The sequence below is a fragment of the Trichomonas vaginalis genome, chromosome IV (assembly GCF_026262505.1).
Source record: "Trichomonas vaginalis G3 chromosome IV, whole genome shotgun sequence".
In the NCBI taxonomy this organism is placed as follows: domain Eukaryota; phylum Parabasalia; order Trichomonadida; family Trichomonadidae; genus Trichomonas; species Trichomonas vaginalis.
In genome coordinates this window covers 10,440,623-10,466,678 of record NC_067206.1, presented here as the reverse complement: position 1 = coordinate 10,466,678, position 26,056 = coordinate 10,440,623, and the positions used below count along the sequence as shown (strand labels likewise).

Here is a 26,056-nt window from a genome sequence, read left to right as displayed (position 1 = left end):
TATTTATATATTTATATATATATATGTATATATTTATATATCTATATATTTATATATCTATATATTTATATATGTATATATTTATATATGTATATATTTATATATGTATATATTTATATATCTATATATTTATATATCTATATATTTATATATCTATATATTTATATATGTATATATTTATATATGTATATATTTATATATGTATATATTTATATATGTATATATTTATATATGTATACATTTATATATGTATACATTTATATATGTATATATTTATATATGTATACATTTATATATGTATACATTTATATATGTATATATTTATATATGTATATGTAATGCATGAAAATTCGGTTCACTTCATTTTTGACACTTTACATATCGGATGTATTATCTAAGAATTATATTATAAAATAATAATTTTGTGTTTTATAAGTTTATTTGTATAAATGGATTCCTTCGCAAACAGCGGGAAACGTTGTCTGAATAGTTTAACATTCAGACAAAGTTTCCCGCTGTCAGAGAGGGAATGGAAGGGTAAGAGGTATATATTCATAATGTATACCTCTTACCCTTTCATTCCCTCGAGAAAGTTCAAAAACTTGGGTGCAATCAGCTGATTGCACCCAAGTTTTTGAACATTGTATAAGGAATTGTTGGCTATGATGTACTGATCATGAATCAGTACATCATAGCCAACAATTCCTTCGCAAACAGCGGGAAACTTTGTCCGAATAGTTTAACATTCAGACAAAGTTTCCCGCTGTCAGAGAGGGAATGGAAGGGTAAGAGGTATATATTCATAATGTATACCTCTTACCCTTCATTCCCTCGAGAAAGTTCAAAAACTTGGGTGCAATCAGAACTGATTGCACCCAAGTTTTTGAACTTTGTATAAGGAATTGTTGGCTATGATGTACTGATTCATGATCAGTACATCATAGCCAACAATTCCTTCGCAAACAGCGGGAAATTTGTCTGATTCCACACTAATTTTATTAATTTATCTAAACTTTTATCCTCGTCTACAATTTAATCATCAATAATTATCTCTTGTTCTATTTCACTATTATATATATATATATATTTATATGATTTGATTTAAAAAAAATAAATAAATAAATTAATAAATCATTTACTCAAATATATCAAAAGTTTTATTTTTATATATAAAGATAACTACTTTTAAAAAAAATACCCTATATATTTTTGCCATGTAAACTATTTTTGCCATGTAAATATGTCACTTTTGTCAGAAGTGAAGTGAACCGAATTTTCATGCACAACATTTATATATGTATATATTTATATATGTATATATTTATATATGTATATATTTATATATGTATATATTTATATATGTATATATTTATATATGTATATATTTATATATGTATATATTTATATATGTATATATTTATATATGTATATATTTATATTGTATATATTTATATATGTATATATTTATATATGAATAAATAATACATCAAACTAGTTTTAGAGTTGATAGTAAGAAGCGAAGAACACTACCAGTAAGATACAGCAGTAGTAGCTGCTTCATGCTGCATTGAGTATTGTTGAATAATTTGAAGTAGTGGTTTTTGAAATCAGCACCCCTATGAGAGCGCTGGCGACCGAAACACGACTAGTAAGATTGTGTATTAGAAACTGCTTCATGCTGTGTTGAGTAAGCCTCGATTTCTTTATCAGACCACCTTTAAATTAACCACTCACATTCTCACTGTGGTCCATCTAAAATTTGTAAACTTTATGACATAAAATTATATTATATGCAGGATCCCACCTATTACTTAATCTTTTTGGAATAAATGTTTTATAATATTTATCGATTGATTGTAATTTTTTGTATAAAAAAGTTTTTTATTTATATTAAAAATATATTCGGTTAATGATATTATCTTATAATTTGTAAATAAATCTAGTAATAAAATAACTTTAATAGTTGGTGTCACTTTTTCGAAAATTCTGGTTTTTTCATTGTAAATTTTTCCGGTGATAAATTTATCACACTGAGGTTATTTTTCCGGTGAGATTTTTATCCTTGATTTAATGAAATTAATATATATAAATTTTATTATTTTTAATTTCGAATGAGTATAATAAAATATTTTTTATGTGTTTTTGTTTTTGATGTGATTTGAATGAGAAAGGGACAGACTAGCCCATTGTCACTTTTTAATTTAGCAAATGAACGCTTATGGAGTGGAGTTTTTGGGTAAATCTGATTTGCTTATAAATGAAATAAAATCAAAAGAAACCATATTGGCATTATATTATGCAAAAATAAATGATCTTACTTAGTACTTTTAAAGTTAATTTCAGAAAAAATTTGACACAATGGTATCCGGCACATACAAGTGGTGTACAACCAAAATATAAGTTGGTTTAAACATATATTGCTATATCTCATGATCTTACTTAGTACTTTTAAAGTTAATTTCAGAAAAAATTTGACACAATGGTATCCGGCACATACAAGTGGTGTACAACCAAAATATAAGTTAGTTTAAACATATATTGCTATATCTCATGATCTTACTTAGTACTTTTAAAGTTAATTTCAGAAAAAATTTGACACAATGGTATCCGGCACATACAAGTGGTGTACAACCAAAATATAAGTTGGTTTAAACATATATTGCTATATCTCATGATCTTACTTAGTACTTTTAAAGTTAATTTCAGAAAAAATTTGACACAATGGTATCCGGCACATACAAGTGGTGTACAACCAAAATATAAGTTAGTTTAAACATATATTGCTATATCTCATGATCTTACTTAGTACTTTTAAAGTTAATTTCAGAAAAAATTTGACACAATGGTATCCGGCACATACAAGTGGTGTACAACCAAATCTTCGACTCGATGAACTTGTCATCGAGTTATATTCCAGTGTTGTTCCTTCATTCCTGATTAAGTTGCAAATTAAAGGTCTGGATTCAGAGAGAAGTGTTAAAGTTATCAAAAAAGTCACAAGAGATTTCGAAGAAATGACACAATTTAAAAAAGTCGAATGCATCAGTATGCTTGAAGCTGTTCAGAAAGGTCTGAAAAATGATACACTTGATCCCAACATTGTTTACTCAACATTAAAAATATTATTGCAAAGAAAACATTTGATTTAATAAACATTTAATTTATTATAATTAATTTTTTATTACAGTATAGTAAAAATGCTATAAATAAATTATTATATTTTATTAAAATGTGACTTTTAATAGTAAGTGAATAAAATAAATCAGGAATTGGGAAAGAAATAAGGTTAATTAAAAATAATGAAAATTACAAGTTTAAGGTTAATGAAAAGTGACAATGGGCGAGTTTGTCCCCCACTCAAGACGAAATGGTGGAAGTGAACTCAAAATAAGAGTAATTAGGTTATTTTGCCGACCAAATATATTTACAAGGCAAAATATCATATTACATGTCAACCTATTATCAGTATGTTTTGATAAAAAAAATTTTATCAAATATCATATTAAATTAACATCTATATCTATATCAATATCTACACTATAAATTTTTTTATTCAATATCATAGATTTCAAAAATTTATTTCAATTTTAAATTAATTTATGGCTTTCATCAAAATTGTTTTTTATTAAAAAGCATGTTTCACAATTTTTACGGTTTCTTTCAAAAGTTATAAAAGAGAGTCAATAAGAAATTTCAACGCTTCAAGAAGGAATCAAAGAAATTGACGAAGTTCCAGAATTTTATTCAACAATTCTTAATCAATTAACAAAAAACTATACCGAAACTTATCTTACCATCCAAATCAAATCACATTACATACGGAATAAACATTTAATCTTTTACCATTAAAATTATATTTATACGTTATTTAATTTTTTACGTCTAAGTTGAATAGGATAATAGCCGAAGATATAAAGTAACTATAGTTTACAAGCTAAGGAACAAATCAGCATTGAAACTAAAAAATGCTGAAATATTATAATAAATTGAAGAAATACTGTGATAGAATACCTAGTTATACTAGATACTATTATAATATGAATTCATTTGTATTGAATATCGATTAAAATAAAATGGAACGTCAATTTGACAGACTCAAGTTTCGAATTAGAGACCAACTTTCATCAGCATAGTATATGTGCGCAAACTACTGCATAATGGTATGCTTATCTTTTCATTTTAAAAAATAACGTATTTGAATAATTTCGTAAAAAATTAGAATTACTCGATATTAAGCATATTGCTTTTCTATCATATATGCTTATATTCTACAATAGTGTTACCAAACATCGGCAACATCATACGTATAATACAACTTTTTAATACTTGAACGTCAATTTGACAGACTCAAGTTTCGAATTAGAGACCAACTTTCATCAGCATATATTGTGCGCAAACTACTGCATAATGGTATGCTTATCTTTTCATTTTAAAAAATAACGTATTTGAATAATTTCGTAAAAAATTAGAATTACTCGATATTAAGCATATTGCTTTTCTATCATATATGCTTATATTCTACAATAGTGTTACCAAACATCGGGCAACATCATACGTATAATACAACTTTTTAATACTTGAACGTCAATTTGACAGACTCAAGTTTCGAATTAGAGACCAACTTTCATCAGCATAGTATATGTGCGCAAACTACTGCATAATGGTATGCTTATCTTTTCATTTTAAAAAATAACGTATTTGAATAATTTCGTAAAAAATTAGAATTACTCGATATTAAGCATATTGCTTTTCTATCATATATGCTTATATTCTACAATAGTGTTACCAAACATCGGGCAACATCATACGTATAATACAACTTTTTCGTACTTCTTTATCGAATTTAAATAGAACTAAGTTTTTATTTTAAATAAAAGAGAAATAATTCTAATTTATAATCTCATTATTAATTTATTCTCATTTTAATATTTCATCGATTTTTTATTATCGATATTCAATACAAATGAATTCATATTATAATAGTATCTAGTATAACTAGGTATTCTATCACAGTATTTCTTCAATTTATTATAATATTTCAGCATTTTTTAGTTTCAATGCTGATTTGTTCCTTAGCTTGTAAACTATAGTTACTTTATATCTTCGGCTATTATCCTATTCAACTTAGACGTAAAAAATTAAATAACGTATAAATATAATTTTAATGGTAAAAGATTAAATGTTTATTCCGTATGTAATGTGATTTGATTTGGATGGTAAGATAAGTTTCGGTATAGTTTTTTAATTGATTAAGAATTGTTGAATAAAATTCTGGAACTTCGTCAATTTCTTTGATTCCCTCTTCCTCGCAATACAACTCCATATCATTAACTTGTATTTAAAGGCTTCCATATACAAAACTATATATAATGTTTGAAAGTTAAATCCAATCTTTTTCTATTTCTAAAAAAATTGAGACCTAAACACGAGATAGCTTTCAGAAAATTTTCAGGGACATTTTTAATCATTTTTTTTATTTATTGTAATATCTTTGTTATTAAATTTGAATTGTTTAATATTTGAATGTATAGAATTGAATAGTAATAATTTTAGTTTTAATACATAGCTAATTGCTAAGCAAAATAATTAATTTATTGTAATTTTGACATGTAAACTAAAGGGGAAAATTTAGCCGGCCAAATATATGTCACTTTTGACTTCACCTCACTTCCACCATTTCGTCTTATGACAAAATATAAGTTAGTTTAAACATATATTGCTATATCTCATGATCTTACTTAGTACTTTTAAAGTTAATTTCAGAAAAAATTTGACACAATGGTATCCGGCACATACAAGTGGTGTACAACCAAATCTTCGACTCGATGAACTTGTCATCGAGTTATATTCCAGTGTTGTTCCTTCATTCCTGATTAAGTTGCAAATTAAAGGTCTGGATTCAGAGAGAAGTGTTAAAGTTATCAAAAAAGTCACAAGAGATTTCGAAGAAATGACACAATTTAAAAAAGTCGAATGCATCAGTATGCTTGAAGCTGTTCAGAAAGGTCTGAAAAATGATACACTCGATCCCAACATTGTTTACTCAACATTAAAAATATTATTGCAAAGAAAACATTTGATTTAATAAACATTTAATTTATTATAATTAATTTTTTATTACAGTATAGTAAAAAATGCTATAAATAAATTATTATATTTTATTAAAATGTGACTTTTAATAGTAAGTGAATAAAATAAATCAGGAATTGGGAAAGAAATAAGGTTAATTAAAAATAATGAAAATTACAAGTTTAAGGTTAATGAAAAGTGACAATGGGCGAGTTTGTCCCCCATTCGATTTGAATTTTGTTAACTCTTTTCAAAATCACTTCATTTTTATGATTTCGGTGGACTTAGAGGAGCTTATTGCTTTTGGTATTAAACAGGAAGTCAAGGGCGGTGTCCCATACAGAAGAAGAACGGGATCTCCAAAGCAATATGTCACTTATTCATGTTCGTATCCCCTATGCAAGGCAAAATTTAGGGTTGAAGAACAAAATGGAGTGTTTACTATAAGCAAAGTTAATGAAGAACATTGCCATCATATAGGAGTTGAAATGGGTTCACATTACGCGAGTAAATTTTATCAAAAATGGATCGAACTTTATATTAAAAACGGTGGAAAGCAATTTCTTGCTCAAAAAGCATTTTTTGATAAGTTCGGAATTGATACGAATAACAAAGAAACGATGAAACTTTTCGCGCAGTCTACTGATGCTTTAAAGCACAAATTTTATCGCCTTGATGAGATTATTGCACAAAGATTATCAAACGATCCTTACACTTCTTTGGAAGCATTTTTGAATAATTTACAGGAAGAGTGCCCAGATGATCTCGTTCAATTTGATTACAATGGAGATTTTTCCGAGTTTACAATCATATATGCACCTTTTGCTGCAAAAGAATTGGTGCATAGCATTGATAACCCTCTCCACGTCGATTCCACTCATTCTTTAATTAAAGGAAAGATCCAATTGTTTGCAGTAACAATGAAAACAAGTCAAAACACAATTTTCCCCTTTTGCTATTTTTTAGTGAACCCTCAGACATCTGAAAAAATTCAAGAATGTTTGGTGAAATTCTGTGAGTTTGCGCACCTGGATCCACAGCATTGGAGCGCTGACTGTGCGCTAAACATTGCTCGCGCAATTGAGGACGGATTTCCTCTTGCGCAGCTCAGTTGGTGCGCTGTGCATGTTTTACGCGCATGTGCAAAAGTTGGAAGCTATTTTGACAATCCACAGAATTTTGAGAACTTCTATTTAGCAATGGACTTTTTGACATTACGTGCAGATGCAACGAATGCAGAAAAGCTGGCTGAAGAGTCTGATGAAACATATGAGTTCTTGACAACAATGTTAGAAGAAGAAGAACCGCGCGCTTTGAAGTATTTCGATAAACAATGGAGAAGAACCAAAGAACATTGGATGATGTTATATCGTGGAGAAGGTGATTCCACGAATAACATTGCGGAATCACACTTTCATCAATTAAAGCAAACATTTTTCTTGGGTAAGAAAAATGAGCGCATTGATGACATCGTCATAACTCTCATCACTGTTGTGATTCCAAATGTGATTATTAAGGTTCAAGTCGCTAATGTTTTGAATGAAAAAAGAGCAGTAAGAATTCTTACAAGGGCAGATAATCAGATTGTTGAGCAAAGAGCTTCAAAACACGATGAATGTTTGAAATTAATTCAACACATTTTGGAAATTGTCGAAAGCCGAAGGATTGAACCTAGTGTCCTTATTCCATCTTTGAAGGCAATATTAAATTTGGCACAAAGAAGTTTAAAGGAAGAGTAAGCAAGATTAGATAATTTGGACTTTTTTTAAAATTAATGAATAAACAGTATATTTTTGAAGTGTAAGCTTATTTACCTGAAGCTATATTACTTAATATAACATTCAAAGTATTATTGCTATTTATTGGAGAACAAATTTATGTAATTTTCACATGAAAATTGATAAATTTGTATTTCCTTATGATAATCAATTTTTGTATTTGTAGAGAGTCTCCCTGCATGATATCAAGACTTGGCTATAAGTCTTTATCCATTTTTGAAAATTGTATTGTAAATTGTAAGAATTTCTGAATACTACTACTATAAAATATAATTGCTTATCAATGTATATTCTCCCTGCATGATATCAAGACTTGGCTATAAGTCTTTATCCATTTTTGAAAATTGTATTGTAAATTGTAAGAATTTCTGAATACTACTACTATAAAATATAATTGCTTATCAATGTATATTCTCCCTGCATGATATCAAGACTTGGCTATAAGTCTTTATCCATTTTTGAAAATTGTATTGTAAATTGTAAGAATTTCTGAATACTACTACTATAAAATATAATTGCTTATCAATGTATATTCTCCCTGCATGATATCAAGACTTGGCTATAAGTCTTTATCCATTTTTGAAAATTGTATTGTAAATTGTAAGAATTTCTGAATACTACTACTATAAAATATAATTGCTTATCAATGTATATTCTCCCTGCATGATATCAAGACTTGGCTATAAGTCTTTATCCATTTTTGAAAATTGTATTGTAAATTGTAAGAATTTCTGAATACTACTACTATAAAATATAATTGCTTATCAATGTATATTCTCCCTGCATGATATCAAGACTTGGCTATAAGTCTTTATCCATTTTTGAAAATTGTATTGTAAATTGTAAGAATTTCTGAATACTACTACTATAAAATATAATTGCTTATCAATGTATATTCTCCCTGCATGATATCAAGACTTGGCTATAAGTCTCTATTCATTATGAGTATGACCCCATTTTTTTACAAAAAGTGCCGAATTGCAACTTTGTCCCAATCTCGATATTTTTTTTAATTGAAAAACGTTAATATCTGATATTTTGAAGTTTGTAATATTTGTTAGTATCTTAAATTATTGAATGCATACGTTTTTTATGTTCTCAATTTTAAAAAAAATTGTGAAGAATTTAGTTTTTTGGAGATGGATGTTTAATATTTGTGAGTGAGAATGCAAGCAGGAGTTTGGTACTTTAAGGCTAGGTTGAGATAGATTTCCCATTATATTATCTGTGAATATATTGTTTGAAAATTCAAGATATAAAAATATATTATCAAAAAATTTTATATTTTTAAATACAATAGGGTGGAAGTATAGTACGATGAGATAGCAATGATATATTTTATAATGGGAGGTAATCTGAAGATAAGTAGCAAATTTTATGCGATTTTGATTGGGAGTTGGAGGGTGTGAGTACTATAGCATGTAATAGTATCTCACACCCTCCAATTCTTCCTATGGCGCCGAAAAATTTTTGGTGAAATGCGACGACATTTCACCAAAAATTTTCGGTGCCATATAGAGAACTATAGTCTGCGAGGTACTGATTCTATCTATGTACCTCGCAGACCATAGTTCTCAGCCAAAATGTCAAAAATTTTGGAAATTCGAAATAATTTTTTTGAGAAAAAATTAACCGTTTAACATTGCCAAAAATCTAAAAAACTCACAATTTTTTTAAATTGATAACCCTCAAACCGTTTCCAATCAATAATTTGAGAGTCTATATGATAATGTAAAAGTTAAAACATTCAAGTATTTAAGTATTTCTTTAAAATATTAAGTTTTTTATTTTTCCAATAAAATTCTAATATCAAATATTTTTATTTAACGATTAATTTTATTTATATTTTTATAGTTTTTTTAAGAAAAAATATTGTTAGGGTTTTATGGATTTTCAATTAATATACAAGATAATTCATGAATGTATATATTTCCAAGTTTTTAAGGACGCAACACTTTACATTTGTAAACTGTCAAAAATGAAGTCACGCTATTTTTCATGCATTACATGCCATTTGTATCTGTCGATAGTTGTTCTAGTTCTATAGTCATTTAAGAGCGTAATTCTTCGTTTGACTTTTTCAATCACAAAGTCAGCGAAAAATCTCGCTCTTAAATGGCTAAAAACGGTAGGAATGATTTTGTCTGAATGATATTGATGAATATTTTGTTCCACATGACCGAGCTCCCAAGAGACAATCAAGAATTTGGGAGATTTTTGGAAGTTCGGTCATGAGGATTGTACTTGCAGGCCCAGACTATACTTTGGTCAGGGCTTCGTATTTCATTGTTCCCAGGACCGGATTCTCCACTGAAAATATACGTTATTTTTTATTTTTCTATGAAAAAATAGTTTTTCATTTTTATAATACTATATAGTTTACTACTTGATAGATCGTCTATTTTCTATTCCGTATGATTCGGAATCTTTGCATTCCAAAAATTCGTTTTCTGCTTTCAGAACGCGAAAATATGAACCATATGATGAGATAAACAAGAATGTTATGTTTTTTATTTATTTATTTTTATTTATTTATTTATTTATTTATTTATTTATTTATTTATTTATTTATTTATTTATTTATTTATTTATTTATTTATTTATTTATTTATTTATTTATTTATTTATTTATTTATTTATTTATTTATTTATTTATTTATTTATTTATTATTTATTTATTTATTTATTTATTTATTTATTTATTTATTTATTATTTATTTATTTATTTATTTATTTATTATTTATTTATTTATTTATTTATTTATTTATTTATTTATTTATTTATTTATTTTTTATTTATTTATTTATTTATTTATTATTTATTTATTTATTTATTTATTTATTTATTTATTTATTTATTTATTTATTTATTTTTTATTTATTTATTTATTTATTTCAATTTTCACCACAACTTTACAATGAGCTAACAAATACATAGTATACTAGAATCAAAATCTCGAGCACAAAAGTGACATTGAATACTTGTAAGTATAGAATTTCCATGTAAACTATTCATTTCTATCGTTTTTTGTAGTCCACATTTCCTCACTCTCGATTTTACTCATAAAAATATTTAAAAATCACTATACAATATATAATATATATATATTTATATGGTTAAAACAATGTTATTTTGCGAGATTTCATCTGAAATTAAAATTAGGGATTTTTTGGGAAGACTACAAAATTGTGCGGCCAAATTGCCACCATTTTGTAAAGTAGTTTTTTGACATACAGTGCAATTGCAGGGGACGTGTTTCAAAAAAAATTTAATGGTTGTGTGAGAGACCTTATTCCCTTACAGGAGCTCCAGAGCTCCCAATCCCTACGAAAGGGAGCTCCGGAGCTCCTGAATCTGTATCAGCAGAGGCCCTTTACCATTTGGGCCTCTGCTGATTTAAGATCAAAGCAGCCTTCTGCTTTTCAGGAGCTCCAGAGCTCCCAATCCTACGAAAGGGAGCTCCGGAGCTCCTGAATCTGTATCAGCAGAGGCCCAAATGGTAAAGGGCCTCTGCTGATCAGAAGAATAAGGCAGCCATTCTACCTCTTCAGGAGCTCCAGAACTCCGTTTCCTCAAGATCAGGAGTGATGGAGTTCCTCACTTTCGATTTGTTAAAGCCTGTTCTTTTGGGAACAGTGTAATGCATGAAAAATAGCGTGACTTCATTTTTGACAGTTTACAAATGTAAAGTGTTGCGTCCTTAAAAACTTGGAAATATATACATTCATGAATTATCTTGTATATTAATTGAAAATCCATAAAACCCTAACAATATTTTTTCTTAAAAAAACTATAAAAAATAAATAAAATTAATCGTTAAATAAAAATATTTGATATTAGAATTTTATTGGAAAAATAAAAAACTTAATATTTTAAAGAAATACTTAAATACTTGAATGTTTTAACTTTTACATTATCATATAGACTCTCAAATTATTGATTGGAAACGGTTTGAGGGTTATCAATTTAAAAAAATTGTGAGTTTTTTAGATTTTTGGCAATGTTAAACGGTTAATTTTTTCTCAAAAAAATTATTTCGAATTTCCAAAATTTTTGACATTTTGGCTGAGAACTATGGTCTGCGAGGTACATAGATAGAATCAGTACCTCGCAGACTATAGTTCTCTATATGGCACCGAAAATTTTTGGTGAAATGTCGTCGCATTTCACCAAAAATTTTTCGGCGCCATAGGAAGAATTGGAGGGTGTGAGATACTATTACATGCTATAGTACTCACACCCTCCAACTCCCAATCAAAATCGCATAAAATTTGCTACTTATCTTCAGATTACCTCCCATTATAAAATATATCATTGCTATCTCATCGTACTATACTTCCACCCTATTGTATTTAAAAATATAAAATTTTTTGATAATATATTTTTATATCTTGAATTTTCAAACAAATATTCACAGATAATATAATGGGAAATCTATCTCAACCTAGCCTTAAAGTACCAAACTCCTGCTTGCATTCTCACTCACAAATATTAAACATCCATCTCAGTACAGTATACATTGTGCGTCGCCTGTAGCCTACAGCTACAGGCACCGGCACAATGAAAAAGTGACACTATACGGGCACTAATTATTATGGACGCCATAATGAGACGTGCCTTTAGTGGCGAAGAAACAGCCTGACGTACAACTGGGGGATTCTTATTCGCACCAATTGATATGGATGATGTTCCAACTGATAAGAGACAAAGGATCCAGAAGAGGATCGAGATCATGACAAAGATCATAAGAAACCAAGATCACATTATAAGTAAGCAATACTCGCAAATACAAAGAACGAAGAGAACAATGAAAATGATCGAGTATGCAATAGAACAAAGAATTGAAGCACGCAGTCTGGTGCCTTGGTAACTTCTAAAGATCCCCACAAACAGTTAAGAATAAATACTTTTTTTCACTGGAAAAAAAATGATATTTTTTTATAAAGATAAGTATTTAATTACAGTAGTCAACAAGTGGCTTCTTTCTTTGTATGATGAGTTTGCAGTAATGAAGCGTTCGTGCCACATATCAGACTGCCTTCCCAACTGATCAACTCGAGATCTGAGATCAGAGATCTCTTCATCTTTGTAGTCGAGCTTGGTCTTGAGTAATGTTATGAACTCATTCTTCTGTTGTAGTTCCTCCGCCTGCTTTGTGATCTGCTGCTTTAGTTCCTCGAGAGCTACGTTTGACTCCTCCAGCTGCTTCAAATACTTGTGGCTGGTCTTGATTAAACGTAGAACTCGAGGAGTAGCTTGTGGACCCGTTTTCTTTGCCGTTTGCTTGTGATCGAGATCTGGGATCTTGATCTCGGTCTTCGGACTCTCGCCACCCATCAATATTTCCTCGTCGCCAGAGGACTGTTCTTCAGTCACCTCTGGCTTCTGGATGGCAACAGCCTTAGCAGGAGCTGTGTTGTTCGCTTCCATTAAAAAATGTTGTGCATGAAAAATAGTGTGACTTCATTTTTGACAAAAAGTGACACTATTTCTGATGGTTTTGTCATTTATTTGTCAGATTTATAAATGGATAATAATGCTGTAAATCAGATATTAATTAAAAATATTTAAGATTTATGTTCGAATTGAAAAGCAAAATGATATTTTTGAGTAGGTGACAAAAGTGCATACTCTTAAATTAACCTTAAATGTTGATTTTTCGATATTTTCGGTATTAACCTTATTGTAAATTTTTCCGGTGATAAATTTATCACACTGAGGTTATTTTTCCGGTGAGATTTTTAACCTTGATTTAATGAAATGAGTTTGGTAGAATTTACGAAAAAGTGACACTTAAACTTAAATTTCCAAACACTATTTTTTGATTGTATTTTGTTATTTATATATTTATATATATATGTATATATTTATATATCTATATATTTATATATCTATATATTTATATATGTATATATTTATATATGTATATATTTATATATGTATATATTTATATATCTATATATTTATATATCTATATATTTATATATCTATATATTTATATATGTATATATTATATATGTATATATTATATATGTATATATTTATATATGTATATATTTATATATGTATACATTTATATATGTATACATTTATATATGTATATATTTATATATGTATACATTTATATATGTATACATTTATATATGTATATATTTATATATGTATATGTAATGCATGAAAATTCGGTTCACTTCATTTTTGACACTTTACATATCGGATGTATTATCTAAGAATTATATTATAAAATAATAATTTTGTGTTTTATAAGTTTATTTGTATAAATTGATTCCTTCGCAAACAGCGGGAAACGTTGTCTGAATAGTTTAACATTCAGACAAAGTTTCCCGCTGTCAGAGAGGGAATGGAAGGGTAAGAGGTATATATTCATAATGTATACCTCTTACCCTTTCATTCCCTCGAGAAAGTTCAAAAACTTGGGTGCAATCAGTTCTGATTGCACCCAAGTTTTTGAACTTTGTATAAGGAATTGTTGGCTATGATGTACTGATCATGAATCAGTACATCATAGCCAACAATTCCTTCGCAAACAGCGGGAAACTTTGTCCGAATAGTTTAACATTCAGACAAAGTTTCCCGCTGTCAGAGAGGGAATGGAAGGGTAAGAGGTATATATTCATAATGTATACCTCTTACCCTTCATTCCCTCGAGAAAGTTCAAAAACTTGGGTGCAATCAGTTCTGATTGCACCCAAGTTTTTGAACTTTGTATAAGGAATTGTTGGCTATGATGTACTGATCATGAATCAGTACATCATAGCCAACAATTCCTTCGCAAACAGCGGGAAATTTGTCTGATTCCACACTAATTTTATTAATTTATCTAAACTTTTATCCTCGTCTACAATTTAATCATCAATAATTATCTCTTGTTCTATTTCACTATTATATATATATATATATTTATATGATTTGATTTAAAAAAAATAAATAAATAAATTAATAAATCATTTACTCAAATATATCAAAAGTTTTATTTTTATATATAAAGATAACTACTTTTAAAAAAAATACCCTATATATTTTTGCCATGTAAACTATTTTTGCCATGTAAATATGTCACTTTTGTCAGAAGTGAAGTGAACCGAATTTTCATGCACAACATTTATATATGTATATATTTATATATGTATATATTTATATATGTATATATTATATATGTATATATTTATATATGTATATATTTATATGTATATATTATATATGTATATATTTATATATGTATATATTTATATATGTATATATTTATATATGTATATATTTATATATGTATATATTTATATATGAATAAATAATACATCAAACTAGTTTTAGAGTTGATAGTAAGAAGCGAAGAACACTACCAGTAAGATACAGCAGTAGTAGCTGCTTCATGCTGCATTGAGTATTGTTGAATAATTTGAAGTAGTGGTTTTTGAAATCAGCACCCCTATGAGAGCGCTGGCGACCGAAACACGACTAGTAAGATTGTGTATTAGAAACTGCTTCATGCTGTGTTGAGTAAGCCTCGATTTCTTTATCAGACCACCTTTAAATTAACCACTCACATTCTCACTGTGGTCCATCTAAAATTTGTAAACTTTATGACATAAAATTATATTATATGCAGGATCCCACCTATTACTTAATCTTTTTGGAATAAATGTTTTATAATATTTATCGATTGATTGTAATTTTTTGTATAAAAAAGTTTTTTATTTATATTAAAAATATATTCGGTTAATGATATTATCTTATAATTTGTAAATAAATCTAGTAATAAAATAACTTTAATAGTTGGTGTCACTTTTTCGAAAATTCTGGTTTTTTCATTGTAAATTTTTCCGGTGATAAATTTATCACACTGAGGTTATTTTTCCGGTGAGATTTTTATCCTTGATTTAATGAAATTAATATATATAAATTTTATTATTTTTAATTTCGAATGAGTATAATAAAATATTTTTTATGTGTTTTTGTTTTTGATGTGATTTGAATGAGAAAGGGACAGACTAGCCCATTGTCACTTTTTAATTTAGCAAATGAACGCTTATGGAGTGGAGTTTTTGGGTAAATCTGATTTGCTTATAAATGAAATAAAATCAAAAGAAACCATATTGGCATTATATTATGCAAATAAATGATCTTACTTAGTACTTTTAAAGTTAATTTCAGAAAAAATTTGACACAATGGTATCCGGCACATACAAGTGGTGTACAACCAAAATATAAGTTGGTTTAAACATATATTGCTATATCTCATGATCTTACTTAGTACTTTTAAAGTTAATTTCAGAAAAAATTTGACACAATGGTATCCGGCACATACAAGTGGTGTACAACCAAAATATAAGTTAGTTTAAACATATATTGCTATATCTCATGATCTTACTTAGTACTTTTAAAGTTAATTTCAGAAAAAATTTGACACAATGGTATCCGGCACATACAAGTGGTGTACAACCAAAATATAAGTTGGTTTAAACATATATTGCTATATCTCATGATCTTACTTAGTACTTTTAAAGTTAATTTCAGAAAAAATTTGACACAATGGTATCCGGCACATACAAGTGGTGTACAACCAAAATATAAGTTAGTTTAAACATATATTGCTATATCTCATGATCTTACTTAGTACTTTTAAAGTTAATTTCAGAAAAAATTTGACACAATGGTATCCGGCACATACAAGTGGTGTACAACCAAATCTTCGACTCGATGAACTTGTCATCGAGTTATATTCCAGTGTTGTTCCTTCATTCCTGATTAAGTTGCAAATTAAAGGTCTGGATTCAGAGAGAAGTGTTAAAGTTATCAAAAAAGTCACAAGAGATTTCGAAGAAATGACACAATTTAAAAAAGTCGAATGCATCAGTATGCTTGAAGCTGTTCAGAAAGGTCTGAAAAATGATACACTTGATCCCAACATTGTTTACTCAACATTAAAAATATTATTGCAAAGAAAACATTTGATTTAATAAACATTTAATTTATTATAATTAATTTTTTATTACAGTATAGTAAAAATGCTATAAATAAATTATTATATTTTATTAAAATGTGACTTTTAATAGTAAGTGAATAAAATAAATCAGGAATTGGGAAAGAAATAAGGTTAATTAAAAATAATGAAAATTACAAGTTTAAGGTTAATGAAAAGTGACAATGGGCGAGTTTGTCCCCCACTCAAGACGAAATGGTGGAAGTGAACTCAAAATAAGAGTAATTAGGTTATTTTGCCGACCAAATATATTTACAAGGCAAAATATCATATTACATGTCAACCTATTATCAGTATGTTTTGATAAAAAAAATTTTATCAAATATCATATTAAAATTAACATCTATATCTATATCAATATCTACACTATAAATTTTTTTATTCAATATCATAGATTTCAAAAATTTATTTCAATTTTAAATTAATTTATGGCTTTCATCAAAATTGTTTTTTATTAAAAAGCATGTTTCACAATTTTTACGGTTTCTTTCAAAAGTTATAAAAAGAGAGTCAATAAGAAATTTCAACGCTTCAAGAAGGAATCAAAGAAATTGACGAAGTTCCAGAATTTTATTCAACAATTCTTAATCAATTAACAAAAACTATACCGAAACTTATCTTACCATCCAAATCAAATCACATTACATACGGAATAAACATTTAATCTTTTACCATTAAAATTATATTTATACGTTATTTAATTTTTTTACGTCTAAGTTGAATAGGATAATAGCCGAAGATATAAAGTAACTATAGTTTACAAGCTAAGGAACAAATCAGCATTGAAACTAAAAAATGCTGAAATATTATAATAAATTGAAGAAATACTGTGATAGAATACCTAGTTATACTAGATACTATTATAATATGAATTCATTTGTATTGAATATCGATTAAAATAAAATGGAACGTCAATTTGACAGACTCAAGTTTCGAATTAGAGACCAACTTTCATCAGCATAGTATATGTGCGCAAACTACTGCATAATGGTATGCTTATCTTTTCATTTTAAAAAATAACGTATTTGAATAATTTCGTAAAAAATTAGAATTACTCGATATTAAGCATATTGCTTTTCTATCATATATGCTTATATTCTACAATAGTGTTACCAAACATCGGGCAACATCATACGTATAATACAACTTTTTAATACTTGAACGTCAATTTGACAGACTCAAGTTTCGAATTAGAGACCAACTTTCATCAGCATAGTATATGTGCGCAAACTACTGCATAATGGTATGCTTATCTTTTCATTTTAAAAAATAACGTATTTGAATAATTTCGTAAAAAATTAGAATTACTCGATATTAAGCATATTGCTTTTCTATCATATATGCTTATATTCTACAATAGTGTTACCAAACATCGGGCAACATCATACGTATAATACAACTTTTTAATACTTGAACGTCAATTTGACAGACTCAAGTTTCGAATTAGAGACCAACTTTCATCAGCATAGTATATGTGCGCAAACTACTGCATAATGGTATGCTTATCTTTTCATTTTAAAAAATAACGTATTTGAATAATTTCGTAAAAAATTAGAATTACTCGATATTAAGCATATTGCTTTTCTATCATATATGCTTATATTCTACAATAGTGTTACCAAACATCGGGCAACATCATACGTATAATACAACTTTTTCGTACTTCTTTATCGAATTTAAATAGAACTAAGTTTTTATTTTAAATAAAAGAGAAATAATTCTAATTTATAATCTCATTATTAATTTATTCTCATTTTAATATTTCATCGATTTTTTATTATCGATATTCAATACAAATGAATTCATATTATAATAGTATCTAGTATAACTAGGTATTCTATCACAGTATTTCTTCAATTTATTATAATATTTCAGCATTTTTTAGTTTCAATGCTGATTTGTTCCTTAGCTTGTAAACTATAGTTACTTTATATCTTCGGCTATTATCCTATTCAACTTAGACGTAAAAAATTAAATAACGTATAAATATAATTTTAATGGTAAAAGATTAAATGTTTATTCCGTATGTAATGTGATTTGATTTGGATGGTAAGATAAGTTTCGGTATAGTTTTTGTTAATTGATTAAGAATTGTTGAATAAAATTCTGGAACTTCGTCAATTTCTTTGATTCCCTCTTCCTCGCAATACAACTCCATATCATTAACTTGTATTTAAAGGCTTCCATATACAAAACTATATATATATGTTTGAAAGTTAAATCCAATCTTTTTCTATTTCTAAAAAAATTGAGACCTAAACACGAGATAGCTTTCAGAAAATTTTCAGGGACATTTTTAATCATTTTTTTTATTTATTGTAATATCTTTGTTATTAAATTTGAATTGTTTAATATTTGAATGTATAGAATTGAATAGTAATAATTTTAGTTTTAATACATAGCTAATTGCTAAGCAAAATAATTAATTTATTGTAATTTTGACATGTAAACTAAAGGGGAAAATTTAGCCGGCCAAATATATGTCACTTTTGACTTCACCTCACTTCCACCATTTCGTCTTATGACAAAATATAAGTTAGTTTAAACATATATTGCTATATCTCATGATCTTACTTAGTACTTTTAAAGTTAATTTCAGAAAAAATTTGACACAATGGTATCCGGCACATACAAGTGGTGTACAACCAAATCTTCGACTCGATGAACTTGTCATCGAGTTATATTCCAGTGTTGTTCCTTCATTCCTGATTAAGTTGCAAATTAAAGGTCTGGATTCAGAGAGAAGTGTTAAAGTTATCAAAAAAGTCACAAGAGATTTCGAAGAAATGACACAATTTAAAAAAGTCGAATGCATCAGTATGCTTGAAGCTGTTCAGAAAGGTCTGAAAAATGATACACTTGATCCCAACATTGTTTACTCAACATTAAAAATATTATTGCAAAGAAAACATTTGATTTAATAAACATTTAATTTATTATAATTAATTTTTTATTACAGTATAGTAAAAAATGCTATAAATAAATTATTATATTTTATTAAAATGTGACTTTTAATAGTAAGTGAATAAAATAAATCAGGAATTGGGAAAGAAATAAGGTTAATTAAAAATAATGAAAATTACAAGTTTAAGGTTAATGAAAAGTGACAATGGGCGAGTTTGTCCCCCATTCGATTTGAATTTTGTTAACTCTTTTCAAAATCACTTCATTTTTATGATTTCGGTGGACTTAGAGGAGCTTATTGCTTTTGGTATTAAACAGGAAGTCAAGGGCGGTGTCCCATACAGAAGAAGAACGGGATCTCCAAAGCAATATGTCACTTATTCATGTTCGTATCCCCTATGCAAGGCAAAATTTAGGGTTGAAGAACAAAATGGAGTGTTTACTATAAGCAAAGTTAATGAAGAACATTGCCATCATATAGGAGTTGAAATGGGTTCACATTACGCGAGTAAATTTTATCAAAAATGGATCGAACTTTATATTAAAAACGGTGGAAAGCAATTTCTTGCTCAAAAAGCATTTTTTGATAAGTTCGGAATTGATACGAATAACAAAGAAACGATGAAACTTTTCGCGCAGTCTACTGATGCTTTAAAGCACAAATTTTATCGCCTTGATGAGATTATTGCACAAAGATTATCAAACGATCCTTACACTTCTTTGGAAGCATTTTTGAATAATTTACAGGAAGAGTGCCCAGATGATCTCGTTCAATTTGATTACAATGGAGATTTTTCCGAGTTTACAATCATATATGCACCTTTTGCTGCAAAAGAATTGGTGCATAGCATTGATAACCCTCTCCACGTCGATTCCACTCATTCTTTAATTAAAGGAAAGATCCAATTGTTTGCAGTAACAATGAAAACAAGTCAAAACACAATTTTCCCCTTTTGCTATTTTTTAGTGAACCCTCAGACATCTGAAAAAATTCAAGAATGTTTGGTGAAATTCTGTGAGTTTGCGCACCTGGATCCACAGCATTGGAGCGCTGACTGTGCGCTAAACATTGCTCGCGCAATTGAGGACGGATTTCCTCTTGCGCAGCTCAGTTGGTGCACTGTGCATGTTTTACGCGCATGTGCAAAAGTTGGAAGCTATTTTGACAATCCACGGAATTTTGAGAACTTCTATTTAGCACTGGACTTTTTGACATTACGTGCAGATGCAACGAATGCAGAAAAGCTGGCTGAAGAGTCTGATGAAACATATGAGTTCTTGACAACAATGTTAGAAGAAGAAGAACCGCGCGCTTTGAAGTATTTCGATAAACAATGGAGAAGAACCAAAGAACATTGGATGATGTTATATCGTGGAGAAGGTGATTCCACGAATAACATTGCGGAATCACACTTTCATCAATTAAAGCAAACATTTTTCTTGGGTAAGAAAAATGAGCGCATTGATGACATCGTCATAACTCTCATCACTGTTGTGATTCCAAATGTGATTATTAAGGTTCAAGTCGCTAATGTTTTGAATGAAAAAAGAGCAGTAAGAATTCTTACAAGGGCAGATAATCAGATTGTTGAGCAAAGAGCTTCAAAACACGATGAATGTTTGAAATTAATTCAACACATTTTGGAAATTGTCGAAAGCCGAAGGATTGAACCTAGTGTCCTTATTCCATCTTTGAAGGCAATATTAAATTTGGCACAAAGAAGTTTAAAGGAAGAGTAAGCAAGATTAGATAATTTGGACTTTTTTTAAAATTAATGAATAAACAGTATATTTTTGAAGTGTAAGCTTATTTACCTGAAGCTATATTACTTAATATAACATTCAAAGTATTATTGCTATTTATTGGAGAACAAATTTATGTAATTTTCACATGAAAATTGATAAATTTGTATTTCCTTATGATAATCAATTTTTGTATTTGTAGAGAGTCTCCCTGCATGATATCAAGACTTGGCTATAAGTCTTTATCCATTTTTGAAAATTGTATTGTAAATTGTAAGAATTTCTGAATACTACTACTATAAAATATAATTGCTTATCAATGTATATTCTCCCTGCATGATATCAAGACTTGGCTATAAGTCTTTATCCATTTTTGAAAATTGTATTGTAAATTGTAAGAATTTCTGAATACTACTACTATAAAATATAATTGCTTATCAATGTATATTCTCCCTGCATGATATCAAGACTTGGCTATAAGTCTTTATCCATTTTTGAAAATTGTATTGTAAATTGTAAGAATTTCTGAATACTACTACTATAAAATATAATTGCTTATCAATGTATATTCTCCCTGCATGATATCAAGACTTGGCTATAAGTCTTTATCCATTTTTGAAAATTGTATTGTAAATTGTAAGAATTTCTGAATACTACTACTATAAAATATAATTGCTTATCAATGTATATTCTCCCTGCATGATATCAAGACTTGGCTATAAGTCTCTATTCATTATGAGTATGACCCCATTTTTTTACAAAAAGTGCCGAATTGCAACTTTGTCCCAATCTCGATATTTTTTTTAATTGAAAAACGTTAATATCTGATATTTTGAAGTTTGTAATATTTGTTAGTATCTTAAATTATTGAATGCATACGTTTTTTATGTTCTCAATTTTAAAAAAAATTGTGAAGAATTTAGTTTTTTGGAGATGGATGTTTAATATTTGTGAGTGAGAATGCAAGCAGGAGTTTGGTACTTTAAGGCTAGGTTGAGATAGATTTCCCATTATATTATCTGTGAATATATTGTTTGAAAATTCAAGATATAAAAATATATTATCAAAAAATTTTATATTTTTAAATACAATAGGGTGGAAGTATAGTACGATGAGATAGCAATGATATATTTTATAATGGGAGGTAATCTGAAGATAAGTAGCAAATTTTATGCGATTTTGATTGGGAGTTGGAGGGTGTGAGTACTATAGCATGTAATAGTATCTCACACCCTCCAATTCTTCCTATGGCGCCGAAAAATTTTTGGTGAAATGCGACGACATTTCACCAAAAATTTTCGGTGCCATATAGAGAACTATAGTCTGCGAGGTACTGATTCTATCTATGTACCTCGCAGACCATAGTTCTCAGCCAAAATGTCAAAAATTTTGGAAATTCGAAATAATTTTTTTGAGAAAAAATTAACCGTTTAACATTGCCAAAAATCTAAAAAACTCACAATTTTTTTAAATTGATAACCCTCAAACCGTTTCCAATCAATAATTTGAGAGTCTATATGATAATGTAAAAGTTAAAACATTCAAGTATTTAAGTATTTCTTTAAAATATTAAGTTTTTTATTTTTCCAATAAAATTCTAATATCAAATATTTTTATTTAACGATTAATTTTATTTATATTTTTATAGTTTTTTTAAGAAAAAATATTGTTAGGGTTTTATGGATTTTCAATTAATATACAAGATAATTCATGAATGTATATATTTCCAAGTTTTTAAGGACGCAACACTTTACATTTGTAAACTGTCAAAAATGAAGTCACGCTATTTTTCATGCATTACATGCCATTTGTATCTTGTCGATAGTTGTTCTAGTTCTATAGTCATTTAAGAGCGTAATTCTTCGTTTGACTTTTTCAATCACAAAGTCAGCGAAAAATCTCGCTCTTAAATGGCTAAAAACGGTAGGAATGATTTTGTCTGAATGATATTGATGAATATTTTGTTCCACATGACCGAGCTCCCAAGAGACAATCAAGAATTTGGGAGATTTTTGGAAGTTCGGTCATGAGGATTGTACTTGCAGGCCCAGACTATACTTTGGTCAGGGCTTCGTATTTCATTGTTCCCAGGACCGGATTCTCCACTGAAAATATACGTTATTTTTTATTTTTCTATGAAAAAATAGTTTTTCATTTTTATAATACTATATAGTTTACTACTTGATAGATCGTCTATTTTCTATTCCGTATGATTCGGAATCTTTGCATTCCAAAAATTCGTTTTCTGCTTTCAGAACGCGAAAATATGAACCATATGATGAGATAAACAAGAATGTTATGTTTTTATTTATTTATTTTTATTTATTTATTTATTTATTTATTTATTTATTTATTTATTTATTTATTTATTTATTTATTATTTATTTATTTATTTATTTATTTATTTATTTATTTATTTATTTATTTATTTATTTATTATTTATTTATTATTATTTATTTATTTATTTATTTATTATTTATTTATTTATTTATTTATTTATTTATTTATTTATTTATTTATTTATTTATTTATTTATTTATTTATTTATTTATTTATTTATTTATTTATTTATTTATTTATTTATTTATTTATTTATTTATTTATTTATTTATTTATTTATTTATTTATTTATTTATTTATTTATTTATTTATTTATTTATTTATTTATTTATTTATTTATTTATTTATTTATTTATTTATTTATTTATTTCAATTTTCACCACAACTTTACAATGAGCTAACAAATACATAGTATACTAGAATCAAAATCTCGAGCACAAAAGTGACATTGAATACTTGTAAGTATAGAATTTCCATGTAAACTATTCATTTCTATCGTTTTTTGTAGTCCACATTTCCTCACTCTCGATTTTACTCATAAAAATATTTAAAAATCACTATACAATATATAATATATATATATTTATATGGTTAAAACAATGTTATTTTGCGAGATTTCATCTGAAATTAAAATTAGGGATTTTTTGGGAAGACTACAAAATTGTGCGGCCAAATTGCCACCATTTTGTAAAGTAGTTTTTTGACATACAGTGCAATTGCAGGGGACGTGTTTCAAAAAAAATTTAATGGTTGTGTGAGAGACCTTATTCCCTTACAGGAGCTCCAGAGCTCCCAATCCCTACGAAAGGGAGCTCCGGAGCTCCTGAATCTGTATCAGCAGAGGCCCTTTACCATTTGGGCCTCTGCTGATTTAAGATCAAAGCAGCCTTCTGCTTTTCAGGAGCTCCAGAGCTCCCAATCCTACGAAAGGGAGCTCCGGAGCTCCTGAATCTGTATCAGCAGAGGCCCAAATGGTAAAGGGCCTCTGCTGATCAGAAGAATAAGGCAGCCATTCTACCTCTTCAGGAGCTCCAGAACTCCGTTTCCTCAAGATCAGGAGTGATGGAGTTCCTCACTTTCGATTTGTTAAAGCCTGTTCTTTTGGGAACAGTGTAATGCATGAAAAATAGCGTGACTTCATTTTTGACAGTTTACAAATGTAAAGTGTTGCGTCCTTAAAAACTTGGAAATATATACATTCATGAATTATCTTGTATATTAATTGAAAATCCATAAAACCCTAACAATATTTTTTCTTAAAAAAACTATAAAAATATAAATAAAATTAATCGTTAAATAAAAATATTTGATATTAGAATTTTATTGGAAAAATAAAAAACTTAATATTTTAAAGAAATACTTAAATACTTGAATGTTTTAACTTTTACATTATCATATAGACTCTCAAATTATTGATTGGAAACGGTTTGAGGGTTATCAATTTAAAAAAATTGTGAGTTTTTTAGATTTTTGGCAATGTTAAACGGTTAATTTTTTCTCAAAAAAAATTATTTCGAATTTCCAAAATTTTTGACATTTTGGCTGAGAACTATGGTCTGCGAGGTACATAGATAGAATCAGTACCTCGCAGACTATAGTTCTCTATATGGCACCGAAAATTTTTGGTGAAATGTCGTCGCATTTCACCAAAAATTTTTCGGCGCCATAGGAAGAATTGGAGGGTGTGAGATACTATTACATGCTATAGTACTCACACCCTCCAACTCCCAATCAAAATCGCATAAAATTTGCTACTTATCTTCAGATTACCTCCCATTATAAAATATATCATTGCTATCTCATCGTACTATACTTCCACCCTATTGTATTTAAAAATATAAAATTTTTTGATAATATATTTTTATATCTTGAATTTTCAAACAATATATTCACAGATAATATAATGGGAAATCTATCTCAACCTAGCCTTAAAGTACCAAACTCCTGCTTGCATTCTCACTCACAAATATTAAACATCCATCTCAGTACAGTATACATTGTGCGTCGCCTGTAGCCTACAGCTACAGGCACCGGCACAATGAAAAAGTGACACTATACGGGCACTAATTATTATGGACGCCATAATGAGACGTGCCTTTAGTGGCGAAGAAACAGCCTGACGTACAACTGGGGGATTCTTATTCGCACCAATTGATATGGATGATGTTCCAACTGATAAGAGACAAAGGATCCAGAAGAGGATCGAGATCATGACAAAG

At 28.1% G+C, this 26,056-nt stretch overlaps 1 protein-coding gene across 1 annotated transcript, besides 33 other annotated features; it reads right to left on the bottom strand.

The window, feature by feature from the left end:
* Positions 1-453: 453 nt before the first annotated feature.
* Positions 454-982: a mobile genetic element.
* Positions 983-1,973: 991 nt separating this feature from the next.
* Positions 1,974-2,164: a mobile genetic element.
* Positions 2,165-2,202: a terminal%2Cinverted (terminal inverted repeat of MuDR-5_TvMULE4 transposon ID:TVAGG3_0065150).
* Positions 2,165-3,359: a mobile genetic element.
* Positions 3,323-3,359: a terminal%2Cinverted (terminal inverted repeat of MuDR-5_TvMULE4 transposon ID:TVAGG3_0065150).
* A 198-nt stretch (positions 3,360-3,557) lies between these two features.
* Positions 3,558-3,606: a mobile genetic element.
* Positions 3,558-3,606: a terminal%2Cinverted (terminal inverted repeat of ISTv2 transposon ID:TVAGG3_0065140).
* A 349-nt stretch (positions 3,607-3,955) lies between these two features.
* Positions 3,956-4,005: a mobile genetic element.
* Positions 3,956-4,005: a terminal%2Cinverted (terminal inverted repeat of ISTv2 transposon ID:TVAGG3_0065130).
* Positions 4,006-5,076: 1,071 nt separating this feature from the next.
* Positions 5,077-5,105: a mobile genetic element.
* Positions 5,077-5,105: a terminal%2Cinverted (terminal inverted repeat of ISTv1 transposon ID:TVAGG3_0065120).
* A 584-nt stretch (positions 5,106-5,689) lies between these two features.
* Positions 5,690-6,296: a mobile genetic element.
* Positions 6,260-6,296: a terminal%2Cinverted (terminal inverted repeat of MuDR-5_TvMULE4 transposon ID:TVAGG3_0065110).
* Positions 6,297-8,846: a mobile genetic element.
* A 1,309-nt stretch (positions 8,847-10,155) lies between these two features.
* Positions 10,156-10,317: a mobile genetic element.
* Positions 10,318-11,092: 775 nt separating this feature from the next.
* Positions 11,093-11,407: a mobile genetic element.
* A 1,379-nt stretch (positions 11,408-12,786) lies between these two features.
* TVAGG3_0065070 (single helix bin domain-containing protein) lies at positions 12,787-13,278 on the bottom strand (the record flags this gene model as incomplete). Its single annotated transcript, XM_051221525.1, has 1 exon — positions 12,787-13,278. The coding sequence occupies one exon, from the start codon at positions 13,276-13,278 to the stop codon at positions 12,787-12,789; it is 492 nt and encodes a 163-aa protein (XP_051106511.1).
* A 178-nt stretch (positions 13,279-13,456) lies between these two features.
* Positions 13,457-13,610: a mobile genetic element.
* A 523-nt stretch (positions 13,611-14,133) lies between these two features.
* Positions 14,134-14,664: a mobile genetic element.
* A 988-nt stretch (positions 14,665-15,652) lies between these two features.
* Positions 15,653-15,843: a mobile genetic element.
* Positions 15,844-15,881: a terminal%2Cinverted (terminal inverted repeat of MuDR-5_TvMULE4 transposon ID:TVAGG3_0065030).
* Positions 15,844-17,036: a mobile genetic element.
* Positions 17,000-17,036: a terminal%2Cinverted (terminal inverted repeat of MuDR-5_TvMULE4 transposon ID:TVAGG3_0065030).
* Positions 17,037-17,235: 199 nt separating this feature from the next.
* Positions 17,236-17,284: a mobile genetic element.
* Positions 17,236-17,284: a terminal%2Cinverted (terminal inverted repeat of ISTv2 transposon ID:TVAGG3_0065020).
* Positions 17,285-17,634: 350 nt separating this feature from the next.
* Positions 17,635-17,684: a mobile genetic element.
* Positions 17,635-17,684: a terminal%2Cinverted (terminal inverted repeat of ISTv2 transposon ID:TVAGG3_0065010).
* Positions 17,685-18,758: 1,074 nt separating this feature from the next.
* Positions 18,759-18,787: a mobile genetic element.
* Positions 18,759-18,787: a terminal%2Cinverted (terminal inverted repeat of ISTv1 transposon ID:TVAGG3_0065000).
* A 587-nt stretch (positions 18,788-19,374) lies between these two features.
* Positions 19,375-19,981: a mobile genetic element.
* Positions 19,945-19,981: a terminal%2Cinverted (terminal inverted repeat of MuDR-5_TvMULE4 transposon ID:TVAGG3_0064990).
* Positions 19,982-22,289: a mobile genetic element.
* A 1,310-nt stretch (positions 22,290-23,599) lies between these two features.
* Positions 23,600-23,761: a mobile genetic element.
* Positions 23,762-24,556: 795 nt separating this feature from the next.
* Positions 24,557-24,871: a mobile genetic element.
* Between the last annotated feature and the right edge of the window lie 1,185 nt (positions 24,872-26,056).